Here is a 16,312-nt window from a genome sequence, read left to right as displayed (position 1 = left end):
TTTGTATATTGTTCATGGTTTATGGCCTCTGTAAAATGGGAGTACTTAGGTAAACAGGTCTTGTAAGAACAGATAATTAAGGAAGGGGTAGTGACTAGACTATAAGTTAACAGCAATGTGCATTAGGTTCTGGCACAGATTCAGATTGCTAGCCTCCAAAAATGTCTCATTTTCCCCATCAGAAGGGGGAGAGAGAACATGAATCCATTGTCTCCCATATGCACCCCTGGCTGGGATTGAGTCCACAACCTAGATATGTGCCTCAGATTTGGAATCAAACCCTCAACCTTCTGGTGTACAGGACCAACTGAGCCACCGGCCAAGGCTTGACAACATCTAAGTTGCTGTTTTTGAAGAGTGTCTGGGTTCTTTTTTCTTTTAAGACAAACATGGGGATATATGACAAAGGTAGCTGATTTCAGGTAATCAGCTCACTGTTGAAAAGCCATGATTCCTCCACTAGAACACTTCACATGGATTTAAGAGCTGGTTAAGATTTTTCTCTTGGTTTAGCCATAAATATAATCTCCATTTAGCAGATGATGGCCTTAGTGACTAGAGGAAAGTAGTTGCTCAAATTAATGCAGGTAATTTAGGGAAGGAGAAGGGGATGAAGGCCAGGCAAGCTTTGTTTTTCTTCCCCTGTGCTGAGGCCATTTCCAAACTGAATTTCAAATTGATTTCTCCTTTCTCCTGGATTTATTTTATTTTGGTCCCTAGTGTACTTACCCTAAGTACTCAGCGCCTCTTGTTTTAGCTTTTTGCTTGTTAAAGGAATTAGCATTTGAATTAGGCCTGGAAAGAGTCAAATACCTAAAGAGTATCAGAGCTGGACTTAAGATCCAAAGCCTACATTCCTTCCATTGTATCATAGAACCTAAATAGCAAGCTCCCTGTAGTTTTTCTCCCTTTCACTTTAGCTTAGAGTAAGATTGAAGACTCCTTTCCCCAGAATGTCCAAACAAGGGCAACAGATTCTTTAGTTTGATGCTCTCTTACATTATATTGTTTTGCCAAAGCTGCTGTGGAAAAGATGATGGGAAGAAAAGGGCTATTAGGAAATGATTCCTGGAGTCCCAGAATGAACTTAGTTTTAGTTCAAGTAAACTTCACACAGTTTAGTATGGCAAGTAACCAAACCTCTCCGTTGATAGAGAGGAAGATGCATCAACTTGCCAGGAACAATTGGATGAATTCCGGAAGCTAGTTGGGACCTTCCAGAAATGGTTAAAGGAAACTGAAGGAAATATACCACCTGCAGAGACTTTCATGAGTACTAAAGAGCTGGAAAAGCAGATTGAACACCTGAAGGTAGGTGAACAAAAATATCTCCAGGAATTGGGCTAGCCGGTAGACAGTAGTTTAGAGGCATGTATGGACTCATTCCAATTGTGGTGGGAAAGTGTGTGAGAAATCCAAATAATCCATCTACATTAGAACTGAATGTCCTACCTACACCTACCCCTACCCAAGCACTGAGCACCAAAAATCTATTTAAAAACCAAAACCAAAAATAAAATTTTGGAATAATACCTCCGAAGTTTCAGCTGTTTCTTGGATGCATCTCATGCTATGGTAGGCCATAAAAATTTTTTTTGTAAAAATCCAGTTTTTAAGTAGCTTAAATTCTCATTGTATGTTTGAGAATTAGACAATTATATGTGAGCAAGTAACAAAATATATGATCAGGAAATCAACATAATTAGTCCTATAACTAATAAAAGAGATGATATAATGAGGTGGTTGGGAGATAGCTTCAAGACAAGGACCCCTTTTTCCCCATCCCCTGCAGAATCCCTCTGTACCATTTTTTATTTGTAGTCATGGGGCTCTGCTTATACCTCTTACACATTCTTCTTTTAATTAAAACCAGCCTCCAACTAACTCTTATACATTTGTCCCCATTGTCTTAGGAAAGCAGGATTTATCTTGAACAGATAAGAGTTTTTTTGCTTTCACAGAGTCTGTTCCAGGAGCATTTGCTGTAGGGCAATTCCCTAGAGCAGAGGTTCCCAGTTTCTTGGTTTTAATACCCTTAGTGTTTCAAGGAATTTTTCATGGCAACACAGGCCAAAAATAAAAATAAAAAAACCTCACTTGCTTAGTGGTCAGGTCCAGACCACTTACTAGTAGTTGTTCACATGGTGTCCAACAGATGTCACTGTATTTCCCTCAAAATTTTAAAATATCCTATGTCAATACATAGGTTAGTAACTGTAATCCTTTGGAATCAAGCCCGAGTAATAAAGAATTGACAATCTGAGATTTGATAAGGTTCAGTCTAGGAAGCATGAGCTTGCTAGATGTTAATGGCTCTGGATCTTTCTCTGCTGCTGCTCTGGATCTTTCTCTGCTGCTGCTCTGCAGCTTCAAATCAAAAGCAGCTTCAAATCAAAAGGAAGATTTCAGGGAACTTTAGGAAGGGATTTCAGGCTAGGACGATGTCCCAGCTTTGCAAGGAGTAAAATCTTACTTCTGTGGCAGGCCATCCACATCTCAGAGACAATACAACCTGATACTTTTGACATAGAACAGATGCCATTGTTTCCTAATGGCATCCTATAGAAGTGAGAGCTTTGACTTCAAACCCAATATAACGTTCTCTTGAACATACAAAATGTAACCATGATACTGTGTAGTTCTCTATAGCTCAGTATCTAGCTCCTCATTTTACTCTCCAGTGACCATTTCTTTTTTATTCTTTATATGCATGCTTTTCCCTTTGTCCACCTGGCAAATTCTTACCTTAACTCAAAGCTTTCCTCCCTCTTGCCAAAGCTTGTGATATCAGGGTTGACTGACTGTCCATATTTCTGTAAAAGTATTTATCACATTATAATGCAATTGATAATCTGAGCTCTTGGTTCAGAACTGTGTCATTGTCTTACTGTGTATCCGCAGTGTTCAGCATGAGGCCTGGCCTATAGTAAATACTCAATAAACATTTGATGAATGAATGATGGCATGAATGTAAAGGTCCTGAATATTCCAGGATATCCTTCTTTCATACCTTGGCTATCTAAACCAAGATCTTGAAATGGTGAATATATAAGGATGGTCTCTTAATGCTTATAAAAACTTTAGGGAGTATATGTAAAACAGGTATCTCTCCTATAAGTTACCTTAGCTGTTTTGTTCTTTAAAACAGGGTCTCTTAGATGACTGGGAAAGTAAGGGAACTTTGGTAGAAGAAATCAATTGCAAAGGCACTTCTTTAGAAAATCTCATCATGGAGATCACAGCACCTGATTCCCAAACCAAAACAGGTGAGTTCAAGCTCTTAAAAATGTAGTGAATAAACCTCATTCTTTGCTTTGGCCCTTGTAATGATCTCTTTAATAAAAGTCAGAAACAAGGTTGGATATGAGAACAAATGTGTATTGGGGGAGGTGGGTGGCACAGGTCTGTGAAGTAGTCTTCCCCTTCAATCTGATCTATTTTCCATTTTCTATATAAGAGTACTCCATTTTGGAAAATTCCTTCCCATGATAGGAAAAAGAAACTTTGTTGGCCCACTTGTTGGCTCAGTTAAAATGGGATTGTCTAACTTGAACATTTTCTCTTTTATATGTGGGAACAGGATGACTATGCACATCTTTAAATTGGGGTCAGCCTTTAGATGGTATAAGCATGGTTTCTTGGGAAAGGCTAGATAATAAAAGCCTAGTGTGCTCAGTGTCTGATTGTCTGGTCATCCATTCAACCAATCAAAGCATAATGTGCTAATGATATGCTAAGGCCACTCAACTGCTCACTATGATGTGCACTGACCACCAGGGGGCAGATGCTCTGACTGGTAGGTTAGTTTGCTGGTAGGGTGTGGCCAATAAGGATGATTGGAACTGAGTGAGATGGGCCTGACATGCCCTGGAGCCCTCCCACAGTTCTTCTCTACCTGGCGGACCTCCTGCGTCCCTCCCTGGCCCCAATCCCCATGCCTGGCCTGTGCCCTCTCATAATCCGGGACCCCTCGGGGGATGTTAGAGAGCCAGTTTCAGCCCAATCCTGCAGGCCAGGCCAGGCCAAGGGACTCCACTGATGCACGAATTTGTGCACCAGGCCTCTAGTTTAGGAAATAATATCATATTCCAGGGACTGGAACATTTCTTGGAAGTGGACATAAAGATTGTGCCCAGATACATGAACAATCTCTGGTTGCAAATTCAATTTTAAATGAATCCACTATGAGCCCAGTGACTTAGTAGTTGCTAATTGGTATCTCATAAGTTTTATAACCAGACTATGTTAATGTACCCCTATAGTCGCTTAAATAGTATGGAAAAGATGACCTTTTTTTCCTCCTGAGAATAGCTACTTTTCTGTTGTATCCTAAAGTTTAAAGATCTCCTGTTACTAACTAGAAGTTAAAATTGAATTGAACTCAATATTGTATTATTTAAAATATTCACATTTCAGGAACTGATGGATTTTTAAAAAATATATATATTCTAACACATAAACCTCCAAATTTAGTGATTTGTTGGTATGTGACTATATCAGGAATTGGCAAAACTTTTTCTATAAAAAGCCAGATAGTATATATTTTATGCCTGTGGGCCATATGGTCTCTGTCATATCTACATGCCTCTGTCGTTATAGCACTAAAGCAAGCATAGATAATATATGTGTATGGGTGTGGCTTTGTTCCAATAAAGCTTTCTGTGCAGAAACAGGCAGAGGGTCAGATTTGGCTGGTAGGTTATAGTTTTCTAACTCCTGGACTAGATCACTGGTTTTTCAAACTTTTTAAAGCATTATAACCTTTTTTTAATTTATTTTTTAAAATATATTTTATTGATTTTTCTACAGAGAGGAAGGGAGAGAGATAGAGAGCTAGAAACGTCGATGAGAGAGAAACATCGACCAGCTGTCTCTTGCACACCCCTTGCCAGGGATGTGCCTGCAACCAAGGTACATGCCCCTGACCGGAATCGAACCTGGGACCTTTCAGTCCGCAGACCGATGCTCTACCACTGAGTCAAACCGGTTTCGGCTATAACCTTTTATTTTTAATTTAAATCTCACATATAACTCTACTACAGAAAACAAAAATGATATTTTGTTGGCATAAGTTTCCCTTATAAGTTATTTTGGTATTCATCTGTTATGAAATCCATTAATGGAGAATATTGAGACTATCATTGTGAATATAAAATTTTGAAAAAGGATTATTAAATGACAGCTTTATCATCTGATTTATTTCTAAATTTTGTTTGGTTACATTGTATCCAGAAACTATAGTTCACTTAGATAAGCAGTTGTAAATGATGACAAATGTTTTTAAAAGTTTATTTTGTAATTTTAGAGTACTCTCTGATTAAACTGAACTAGAAGCTTGAAAGTGATATAGTAAGACATTCTTTTTCAACGTTGAATCACCAAAAATATTCAGTGAGAGCTCTCATTTTTTCCTTAAATATAGAAAACACCTATAACTGGTGACGAGGACAAAAACAGTCTTTAACCTGACATAATCATGGCCTGAAGTGTTAAGAATTCTGTTATTACATAATTCTACCTAATGTGTGTTTACTCTTAGAAGATGTATCTCAACTTTTTTTTGACATTTTATTTAATGTAGTACGCATATCCTACACAAATAGATATTTTTCTTTGGACATGAATGGACATGTGTAGGTTTGAATATTGTAAAGTATTAGTGAAGAGCTACAACCTTCCAATCGATGACACTCAAAAAGAAGCTTTGATGTGTGCATAGAGGTGCAGGAGCTTCTCCCCCCCCCCCCCCCCAAAAAAAATAATACAATTGGCCCTTAATATTCACGGGTTCCTTATCTGTGATTGCACCAACTACAGATCAAAAATAATTTCAGCCCTAACTGGTTTGGCTCAGTGGATAGAGCATTGGCCTGTGGACTTAGAGTCCTAGGTTCAATTCTGGTCAAAGGCATGTACCTTGGTTGCAGGCACATCCCTATAGGGTGTGTGCAGGAGGCAGCTGATTGTTTCTCTCTCATCGATGTTTTTTTTTTTTTCTCATCAGTGTTTCCAACTCTCTATCCCTCTCCCTTCCTCTCTGTTAAAAAAAAAAATTTAATAAAATATATTTAAAAAATAAATATAGCCGAAACCAGTTTGGCTCAGTGGATAGAACATCGGCCTGCGGACTGAAAGGTCCCAGGTTCGATTCCGGTCAGGGGCATGTACATTGGTTGCGGGCACATCCCCGGCAGGGGGTGTGCAGGAGGCAGCTGGTCGATGTTTCTCAGTCATGGACGTTTCTAACTTTCTTTCCCTCTTCCTTCCTCTCTGTGGAAAATCAATAAAATATATTAAAAATAAATAAATAAAAATAAAAAATAAATATATACTTTTAAAAAGTATTATATTGCCCTAACCCAGTGGTCGGCAAACTTTGTCTTGCAAGCCACATGTGGCTCTTTGGCCCCTTGAGTTTTTAGCAAAGGCCAGCTTAGGAGTATCCTAATTAAGTTAATAACACTGTACCTACCTATATAGTTTAAGTTTTAAAAATTTGGCTCTCAAAAGAAATTTCAATTGTTGTACTGTTGATATTTGGCTCTGATGGCTAATGAGTTTGCTGACCAGTGCCCTAACCGGTTTGGCTGAGTGGAGAGAGCATCAGCCTGCAGACTGAAGGGTCCCAGGTTCAATTCAGGTCAAGGGCATGTTCCTTGGTTACAGGCACATCGTCCCAGTAGGATGTTTCTCTCTCACCGATGTTTCTGACTCTGTATTTCTCTCCCTTCCTCTCTGTAAAAAAAAAATTTTTAAAAATCAATGGAATATATTTTTTTAATAAAAAAAAAATAAAATAAAAAGTAGTATGTTGCCAAAGCCGGTTTGGCTCAGTGGTAGAGCGTCGGTCTGCGGACTGAAGGGTCTCAGGTTCGATTCCGGTCAAGGGCATGTACATTGGTTGCGGGCACATCCCCTGTGGGGGGTGTGCAGGAGGCAGCTGGTCGATGTTTCTCTCTCATCGACGTTTCTAACTCTCTATCCCTCTCTCCTCCTCTCTGTAAAAAAATCAATAAAATATATTTAAAAAAAAAAAAGTAGTATGTTGTTGCTGACATGTGCTGTGTGATTAGGGCAAAGATCATTGCTGTACTGAATATGTACAGAGGTGTTTTTTTTTTTTCTTGTAATTATTCCCTAAACAATACAATATAACAACTATTTACATAGCATCTACATTGTATTAGGTATTATATGTAATCTAGAGATTATTTAAAGTTTACAGGAGAATGTAGGTTATATGCAGAGACTCTGCCATTTGATATAAGGAACTTGAGCATCCTTTAGTTTTGGTGTCTGTGGAGGTCCTAGCACCGATCCCTTGTAGATACTGAGGGTTGTCTATAAATTTGTTGTATCTAGTGGGTTAAGGATATGGTTGAACATAATTAAACACTCATGGTTTATTGCTATTTCTAAATAGTTAGAAATATACTCTGAATATTACGGTGAAGCCGAACACTTACAGAGTAAGTGTAAAATCAATTTGAAATCACTAGCGTAAGTATTCTCAAAGTTCTCTTCCAACTCTGAAAAATCATGAATATTCTAGTTCCTTACATTTGCATAATTCTTTTTGTTTCATAAAGTGCGTTCACGTACATTACTTCACTATCTTTGTCCAGCAGCCCCGTGAGAGTTGACAGGATAAGTAGTATTATCTTCAGATCAGGAAGGAATCTGAAGTCTGTCCATAGATTAGAGCTCCCCATCCCGGCTTAGTGACAATCTCGGGTAGAAACTTCTCCTAATTACAAGTTCAGTTTCTTGGCCATCCCCACACTGTAATGGAAGATGATCTTTCTGTGTGGTTCCTTTTTCAATGAAAATACACTAATGTTAATGTTTCATAATGACTGTTTTTAATATAACTGCACATGACTTTTTCCACAGTGAAATCAGTGTACAGGAGAGTTTTGATCTAGTTTTTACTTAGGAAACTTCTCTGAAATACAGGAATAAACTTGGGGAGAATACAGGTGAAATTGTGGTAATTAGAAACAGAATCAAAGACCCATAGCAGGATTCATGGGAATGCTTATGGCACCTCAAATTTCTGTTTTCTGGTGGGCAGAGGGGAGCAGAAAGTCATGAAAGATAGGGAATCTTCCTTTTAAAAAAAATACATTTTTTTTTTTAATTGATTTCAGAAAGGAAGGGAGAGACAGAAACATCAATGATGAGAGTGAATCATTGGTTGGCTGCCTCCTACACCCCCCCCACTGAAGATCAAGCCTGCAACCCAGGCATGTGCCCTTGACTGGAATTGAACCTGGGACCCTTCAGTCTGCAGGCTGACACTCTATCTTCTGAGCCAAACCAGCCAGAGCAGGAACCTTCCATTTGAAACAATATAAGAAAGGCTCGTTTTAATATCTTTATTAAAAGAATGTTGCTTTTTATGTCCTTGACTGTATTACTTTTTATTTTTATTATGTTGAAAGACAGATATTAAAGTTGAACCTTTTGGGTGTTAATTATAAATCCTCATTAATTATAAATGTCAGGTCCCATTCTAAGGACTTAATCATTTTACCACTCCATGCTTCACAAAATTAGGGCAGGGCCCAAAGAATTTGGATTTCCTCTAGAAAGAATTGGGGATTATTTCTGCCAAAGAGCTGAAGCATCTCTAGTGACACTTTGTGGCCTGGCAGCTAAAATGATTTGTCTCTTCCCATGAGTATGTTGTCTTGTGCTGTGTTAACTGCCTGATAACCTGAGCTTAAAGTGAGTGCCAAAGAACAAATTCAGTGCTTCTATGTATTCCTAACACGTTTGTCTTGCCCTGTTTGTCTCTCTGTCCTTCTGCTCAGGTTCCATATTGCCCTCTGTAGGAAGCTCTGTAGGCAGTGTAAACGGATACCATACCTGCAAAGGTGAGAATGCCATTTCAACAGTGCCTCTATGTTGTGTGTTTTAGGACAGTGTTCATGTTTGCATCTGTGTATGTTTCCATATGTGTGGAAGAACTGCTGCCAGGATGGGTATAAGGTAAAAATCTAGGGAGGAGCATGTAATGCCTCTTTGTTTGCTAGTGACAGGCTAAAGACATTGGCAGCCAGTGAAATGAAGCTACTAATGATATAAACTGGGCCATTTGATAAGACCAATAAGGAGAGACCTTGAAGATAATATATGTGAATCTTTGAATTATAAAGAACCTATACAGGATAAGTAGTCTAGTGTAGTCTTCAACCTCCCAATTAAGGGACTTCTCTGTAGTTTAGAGAAAAGGGAGCAGAAGAATGCTCTAAATCCTTTGCTCTCATCTTGTTGTTCCATGTTTATTTAGCATTTTATTTATACATCTGAGTATACCAGTATAATGCCAAAGTCAGAAAGTAGATGAATGAGAACTCTCTTGCTCTGTGTGTGTAAATAGGAATTTTTATGTGATTTAACAGAAAGATGACTTCTCATTCTGTAGAAGGAGTAGAAGTGCTTAGTCCTGATAAGTAATTTAGTAGTCAGGAACCAATGGGGTTGCTCAGAGAGCTATTCCCAATCTGATTTCTGTTTCTATCATATTAGATCTGACTGAGATTCAATGTGACATGTCAGATGTAAACGTGAAATATGAGAAACTTGGGGGAGTACTTCGGGAACACCAGGAAAACCTTCAAGCTGTCCTCAGCAGAATGCAGGAAGTTCACAAAGAGGCAAGCTCAGCGCTGCAGTGGTTGGAATCAAAAGAGGAAGTCCTAAAAGCCATGGATGCCTCTTCATCTCCAACCAAGACAGAAACAGTGAGAGCCCAAGCTGAATCTAACAAGGTATGGTATTTCTATTAGCAGCATCCCAAACACTAAAAGGAAGGGACTATTATATCATTGTTCCTGCCTGAGCCCAGGGACCTGAGATGAGACATGGCCAACCTCCTCAGTCATGATGAGCAGCATGGTGGACTTTCAAATGTTTAATATACCTAAATTCTCCTAAAGAATCATCTTACCTATGAAATTAGAAATTGTTGTAAGTCAGATGTTCAGAAACCAAACCAGGTGTGCTTGCAAAGAGAATAGCCCTCCTCAGAAGCATGAGATCATTGAGAATGGATCTCATTTTCTGTATGATGCTGCAAACCACACAGCCTCAACTAGGCACCTTTCCAACTCTTGGAGGGCTCTAAATAGCAATTGCAGTATGTGCTTAAGATTGACATTTCGAACTAAGAAAAATATCAGTACAAAATCCTGTAAAAAAAATTTACCAACTTTTTTTGTATCCCAATTGAGCATAGCATGTGATCTCCAACTGCATAAACATCGTCATCGTCATTATGATTGGATCGTGACACTTTTAGATTATCGGGATTAAGAATTTCTCCTTATTGGGCTCTACTAATGTGTTGTACATAAAAGAAAATTGGTTCTACTATTTAGATTTTTATTTTAAAGTAAAAGTTGAAGTAGAAAGTTTAAGTATCTTAAAATCACTAAATAAGTTATAGTTAGAATCAGAAGTAGAGCCTATGATTGCCGCCCTATCTCCCAGTCGTTTTTTCCACACTCACATCTTTGTTTCCTATCCAGAAATCTCATGGCATGCATGATGTTCTTTCTCCTAGGCCTTCCTGGCTGAATTAGAACAGAATTCTCCAAAAATCCAAAAAGTAAAGGAAGCCCTGGCTGGATTGCTGTTAACATATCCCAACTCACAAGAAGCAGAGAACTGGAAAAAAATGCAGGAAGAGCTCAGTAAGTTACCACAGGGATGCTACAGATTCACCTGTCTAAATTGCTAAATTTCTTCAAAGCAAATTCAGAATTTCAGAAGATTGTGTAGAGCAGGAATTATTTTTAGTTAATTTTCATAAGCAAACAAGAAGTCCAAATCAGGTTAGAGAGTGAGCTTGATAGGGAAAAAGTTAGAGATTCCACTCAAAGTGGCAGAAGTTTGGCTTTCTTGGGCAAGTCAAAATGACAATCTGCTGTGATCAAGAACTAAAGAGAATATTGGTGATTAAAGGAAAAAATGGGAAATCTAAATAGTGAAAAGAGAGATAAATTATAATGTGTTCATCGTATTGAACTACAAATTATGTAGATAAATACTAGTATGGTAGGGTATGGAGATATGGGGGGGAGATAAGAGATCAACCAAAGAACTTGTATGCATGCATATAAGTATAACCAATGGACGAAAAACTGGGGAGGGAGGGCATGTATGGGGGTGGGAGGGTAATGGTAAGATATGTACACATATAATACCTTAATAAAAAGAAAAAAATACTAGTATGAAAAAGCATTGGTATCAACGATGTTTATAATATAGAAAGTTTTTTCAAAACAGGCTATAAAATAACATCTATATAGATATTTTATGTGTGTGTGTATGTACTTCAATTCTATCACATGTCTAGTTTCCTATAACCACCACCACAATCAAGAGACAAAACTGTTGTTTTAGTTAAAATTAAATATAAGTTATTTTTAACTTTGTAAATATTTAAATAATCCTCCAGGGGTCATTTCCTGTAGTTTATTTGGACATAATTTAGGGACTAGGACTGTGGCTGATGAGAGTAAAGGGATACATTTTCCCATTTCCTCTCCACAGATTCCCGGTGGGCCAGGGCCACAGAAGTGACAATGGCTCGGCAAAGGCAGCTAGAGGAATCTGCAAGTCATCTGGCCTGCTTCCAGGCCGCAGAAGCCCAGCTCCGGCCCTGGCTGATGGAGAAAGAACTGATGATGGGAGTGCTGGGGCCCTTGTCTATTGACCCCAACATGCTGAATGCACAAAAGCAGCAGGTCCAGGTGAGCACCATCACTGAGTGCTTTAGAGCAAAAAAGTGGGGTCATATAAACCAGGGTTTGAATGCAGCTTCAGTAAGTAGATTTCATATGACCCTGTTACGTCATTTACTCTCTCAGAATTTCATTTCCTCCGTTTAAGTGAGATATTTCTTTTTAAAATCCTCAGTCAAGGATATTTTTTCCACTGATTTCTTGACAGAGTGGAAGGGAGGAAGGAGGAACAGGGAGGCAGGGGAGGGAGGAAAGACACATCGATTGGTTGTTTCCGACTCGCACCTCAAGCGGGACTGGGTTGGGACCTATAACTGAGATGTGCCCTTGACCAGTAATTGAACCCGAGACCCTTCAGTCCGTGGGCCGATGCTCTACCCCTGAGCAACCGTCCAGCGCTAAAAGAGATATTTCTAACATCTTTCTCGCGGTGTTTGTCAAATAGTAAATAGTCAGTAACTGTATTAATATCATTAGCAGGCAGTAAGATCAATAGATGTGAAATTGAGAACTTCTAACTAAATTGTAGAATCATACTTTACTTATAATCTCCAGTGGTAATCAGTAGTCATCTGCATTACTTAATGCAATGTCTTATATCACCTAGTTCTACTTAAAGTTTTTCTGCTGATCAAACTAAAAAAAAATTGATTTAAGTGTCAAACATCACAGAACTTTAGGTGGGTCAAAGTAATGCATTTCCAATGAAATTCTGCCTCGAACCTTTCTTTGTTCCACATTCCACCCCAAACTTGTTTCATTTCTTCTCACCATCCACCATGCCCCTTAAATTGAGACCTAAGTGTAGTTTTTGAAGGAACCCTTTCTTTTAGCCCCTGCCTCCAATTCATTATCAAGTCTTATTTAATGCACTTGCAAGTATTTTTCTAAACTAATGGTTTTTTAACTTTTTAAGTCTTTTTTTCCCCAAAAAATATATTTTATTCATTTCAGAGAGGGAAAGAGATAGAAACACCAACGATGAGAGAGAATCGTTGATTGGCTTCCTCCTACATGCCCCAACTTGGGATCAAGCCCACAACCCAGGCATGTGCCCTAGACCAGAATTGAACCCAAGACCCTTCAGTCCACAGGCCAATGTTCTATCCACTGAGCCAAACCAGCTAGGGCCTTGGTCAGCAAACTGCAGCTCGCGAGCCACATGCGGCTCTTTGGTCCGTTGAGTGTGGCTCTTCCACAAATTACCATGGGCTGGGCAAGTCTGTTTTGAAGAAGTGGCGTTAGAAGAAGTTTAAGTTTAAAAAATTTGGCTCTCAGAAGAAATTTCAGTCGTTGATGTTTGGCTCTGTTGACTAATGAGTTTGCCAATCACTGAGCTAGGGCAAAATATATATATATTTTTTAAAGAGTAGCATTGCGCCGAAACCGGTTTGGCTTAGTGGTAGAGCGTCGGTCTGCAGACTGAAAGGTGCCAGGTTCGATTCCGGTCAGGGGCATGTACGTTGGTTGCTGGCACAACCCCGGTAGGGGGTGTGCAAGAGGCAGCTGGTCGATGTTTCTTTCTCACCGAAGTTTCTAGCTCTCTATCTCTCTCCCTTCCTCTCTGTAAAAATCAATAAAATATATTAAAAAAAAAAAGAGTAGCATTGCTTTATATCTTTGCAAATCTCTTTAATATCTGGCTTAATAGAATATTCTCAAAGATTTTCTTTTTTGCTTTAGCATTCAATTGTATTCTCAGATATCATGTAGCCTCTGGAAACTCCATTGAACATTTGTGAGAGAATAAGAATTTTAAAAAGCAAATAACATCTTAGTATTATTTTAAAAATAGTTTTGACTTCTTGGATCCCTGGTAGGACTCCCGGGGGCCCTTGGATCATAATTTGAGAACCACTGCTCTGATCCTTCTCTTCTCCATCCTGAATGCCTCAGATGGACTTAATTTCAGGCCTTTCTTATTGCAACAATCTATACAGAGCTTTTTTGTCTAGTCTCTGCTCTATACTTAAATAAGTAACTCTACGCAGTTAATAGATTATCTCCTTAAATCATATATCTGAATATATTAAAATATTTCACTGGCTCTTGGCTGCCTGTGGAACAAAGTCCAAACACCTGCTCAGTGTGGTATATAAGGTTTTTCACAGTATGGTCCCAGTTTTTCTTGCCAGCCTTGTTTTTAGCTCTCCCTATACACCCAAGTTTCTACCCATACAGATAATGTGTTCTTTCCCAAACATGCATGTTCATGTAGCCCTGTGCCTTTGGCATCCTTCTCTGCTCATTTGGGGAACTCCTACATATTCTATTTATTTATTTATTTTTTACAGAAAGGAAGAGAGGGGGTTAGAGGGTTAGAAACATCAATCAGCTGCCTCTTGCACACCCCCTACTGGGGATGTGCCCACAACCAAGGTACATGCCCTTGACCAGAATCAAACCTGGGACCTTTCAGTCTGCAGGCCAACGCTCTATCTACTAAGCCAAATTGGTTTCGGCTACATATTCTTTATTGTGTCATCTAGGAAGCCTTGCCTGATCTTCCTCTTCTACTTTTTTCATCCCCCACAGAATTGATCGCTCTTGCCCCTTGCTTTCACAATTGCATGTTCCCATCAGTGTTTTATCATTTTTATTTTTGTTATGTTCTATTATTTTTCCTTGTTTACACATCTGTTATTCCCTGAGGTCATGTCTTACTTGTATTTTTATACAGAGTAAGTGCTGAGTACTTTCCATAAATTTTCTTACTTAATCCGTGCAATAGTCAATTAAGTACTTCACTATCCCAGTTTACAGAGGAGGAAGCTGAAATTTGGAAAACTTTTGAAAAGTTGCCTAAGTTTATGCATCTACAATGATAGAGTCAGTTCTTGAACCCAGACAGTTGACTGCAGAACCTGTAATCCTAATTTTTTGATGAGTGAGGCAGAAGATAGAAAAGAATAAAAAGCGTGGTACTTGCTTTAAAGAAGCTCATTGTTTAATTGTCCTCTATTATAATGTACAGGTTATATGGGCTATAGGAATTAGGAGAAGAAACCAAGGAAAACTGAGGTATTGAGAGTTGAAATGACAACCAGCCAGTCATATAGCTGGCTCTCGGATACAGAGTTCCTAACTCAGAGGCCAGGGTTTTGCCTGGCAAAGCTAATGAATGCCAATCCAGAAAGCAAACTGATTTCTCAGCCAAGGCCAACCTTAGTAACTGATATTGAAACAGTAGGACAAAGAAGAGAAATAGACAATCAGTGATCCTCCTAAAACAAGTTTTTATTAAGCAGTTGTTATAAATGATACTCTGTTTTCCTAATAACCTGGTGCTTAAAGTTTTCTGGCTTGTTTTTCAAAAGTTGGCACTACGTTGTACAATCCAAAGTCAGTTTTTGTTTTGACACTGATTTGAGATCTGTTTTTCTCTCTAAACATTCTTGTATCTTTTCTATTACAGTTTATGCTAAAGGAATTTGAAACACGCAGGCAACAGCATGAGCAGCTGAACGAGGCAGCTCAGGGCATCCTGACAGGCCCTGGAGATGTCTCTCCATCCACCAGCCAAGTACAGAAGGAACTCCAGAACATCAATCAGAAGTGGATTGAACTGACTGACAAACTCAATTCCCGTTCCAACCAAATTGACCAAGCTATTGTCAAAAGCACCCAGTACCAGAAACTGCTCCAGGACTTATCAGAGAAGGTGAAGGCAGTCGGACAGCGACTGAGTAGCCAGCCAGCCATCAGCACTCAACCTGAGGCTGTGAAGCAGCAATTGGAGGAGACCAGTGAGATTCGGTCTGACCTGGAGCAATTAGACCACGAGATTAAGGAGGCACAGACACTCTGCAATGAACTCTCAGTGCTCATTGGTGAGCAGTACCTCAAGGATGAGCTGAAGAAGCGTTTGGAGACAGTTGCCCTGCCTCTCCAAGGTTTAGAAGACCTGGCAGGTGAGTTGGGTTGAGGAACACACTAATGCTGTTATTAGTGGCAAACCAAAAGAGGAGTGGGTTAGTGGTAGCCTTAAGAATGTAGGGCCAAAACCGCTTTGGCTCAGTGGATAGAGCATCAGCCTGCGGACTGAAAAGTCCCGGTTCGATCCCGGTCAAGGGCATGTACCTTGGTTGCGGGCACATTCCCGGTAGGGGGTGTGCAAGAGGCAGCTGATCGATGATTCTCTCTCATCGACGTTTCTAGCTATCTCTCTCCCTTCCTCTCTGTAAAAAATCAATAAAATATAATAAATAAATAAATAAATAAATAAATAAACAAACAAACCAAGCTTTCCTTTCACTTTAAAAAAAAAAAAAAAAAAAAGAATGTAGGAAGACTCTAGGTAGCTTTTGGACTCAGAATAGGGTTAACCTACCCCTTTGTCCAGCTACAGTGAGAACTATTATGGTCATTACACATTGATTGGACATTAGCAATATGTGAAGCGGTACATAATCTGGTCCTAGAGATTTGTGCTCATAGATGTGCTTATAGGTGGAGTTACACAGCTGCTTTCACTGGTGCTTACTTATTTTCTTTATATCGTTCACCTGTACACACACATATACAATATACAAAATTAGAACATGTTCTTGACTTCTTCA

At 39.1% G+C, this 16,312-nt stretch overlaps 1 protein-coding gene across 13 annotated transcripts in view; it reads left to right on the top strand.

Annotated features, from left to right (window-relative positions):
• The window catches only part of MACF1 (microtubule actin crosslinking factor 1), a 332,073-nt gene that overhangs the window by 230,081 nt on the left and 85,680 nt on the right, over positions 1 to 16,312 (top strand). For 12 of the 13 annotated variants that reach the window (XM_036443784.2, XM_036443786.2, XM_045584819.1 and 9 more), the window contains 7 exons: positions 1,155 to 1,311; positions 3,149 to 3,266; positions 8,817 to 8,879; positions 9,535 to 9,776; positions 10,571 to 10,700; positions 11,563 to 11,762; positions 15,169 to 15,664. In XM_036443784.2, the coding sequence (XP_036299677.1) occupies positions 1,155 to 1,311; positions 3,149 to 3,266; positions 8,817 to 8,879; positions 9,535 to 9,776; positions 10,571 to 10,700; positions 11,563 to 11,762; positions 15,169 to 15,664 (1,406 nt within the window). The remainder of the gene's footprint in view (positions 1 to 1,154; positions 1,312 to 3,148; positions 3,267 to 8,816; positions 8,880 to 9,534; positions 9,777 to 10,570; positions 10,701 to 11,562; positions 11,763 to 15,168; positions 15,665 to 16,312) is intronic. The other variant, XM_036443783.2, reaches the window with a different exon arrangement.

Source organism: Pipistrellus kuhlii, unplaced genomic scaffold (genome assembly GCF_014108245.1).
Source record: "Pipistrellus kuhlii isolate mPipKuh1 unplaced genomic scaffold, mPipKuh1.p scaffold_m20_p_2, whole genome shotgun sequence".
Lineage (NCBI taxonomy): Eukaryota > Metazoa > Chordata > Mammalia > Chiroptera > Vespertilionidae > Pipistrellus > Pipistrellus kuhlii.
The sequence above is the reverse complement of the archived record's forward strand: the minus strand, read 5'-3'. Positions and strand labels throughout refer to the sequence as shown.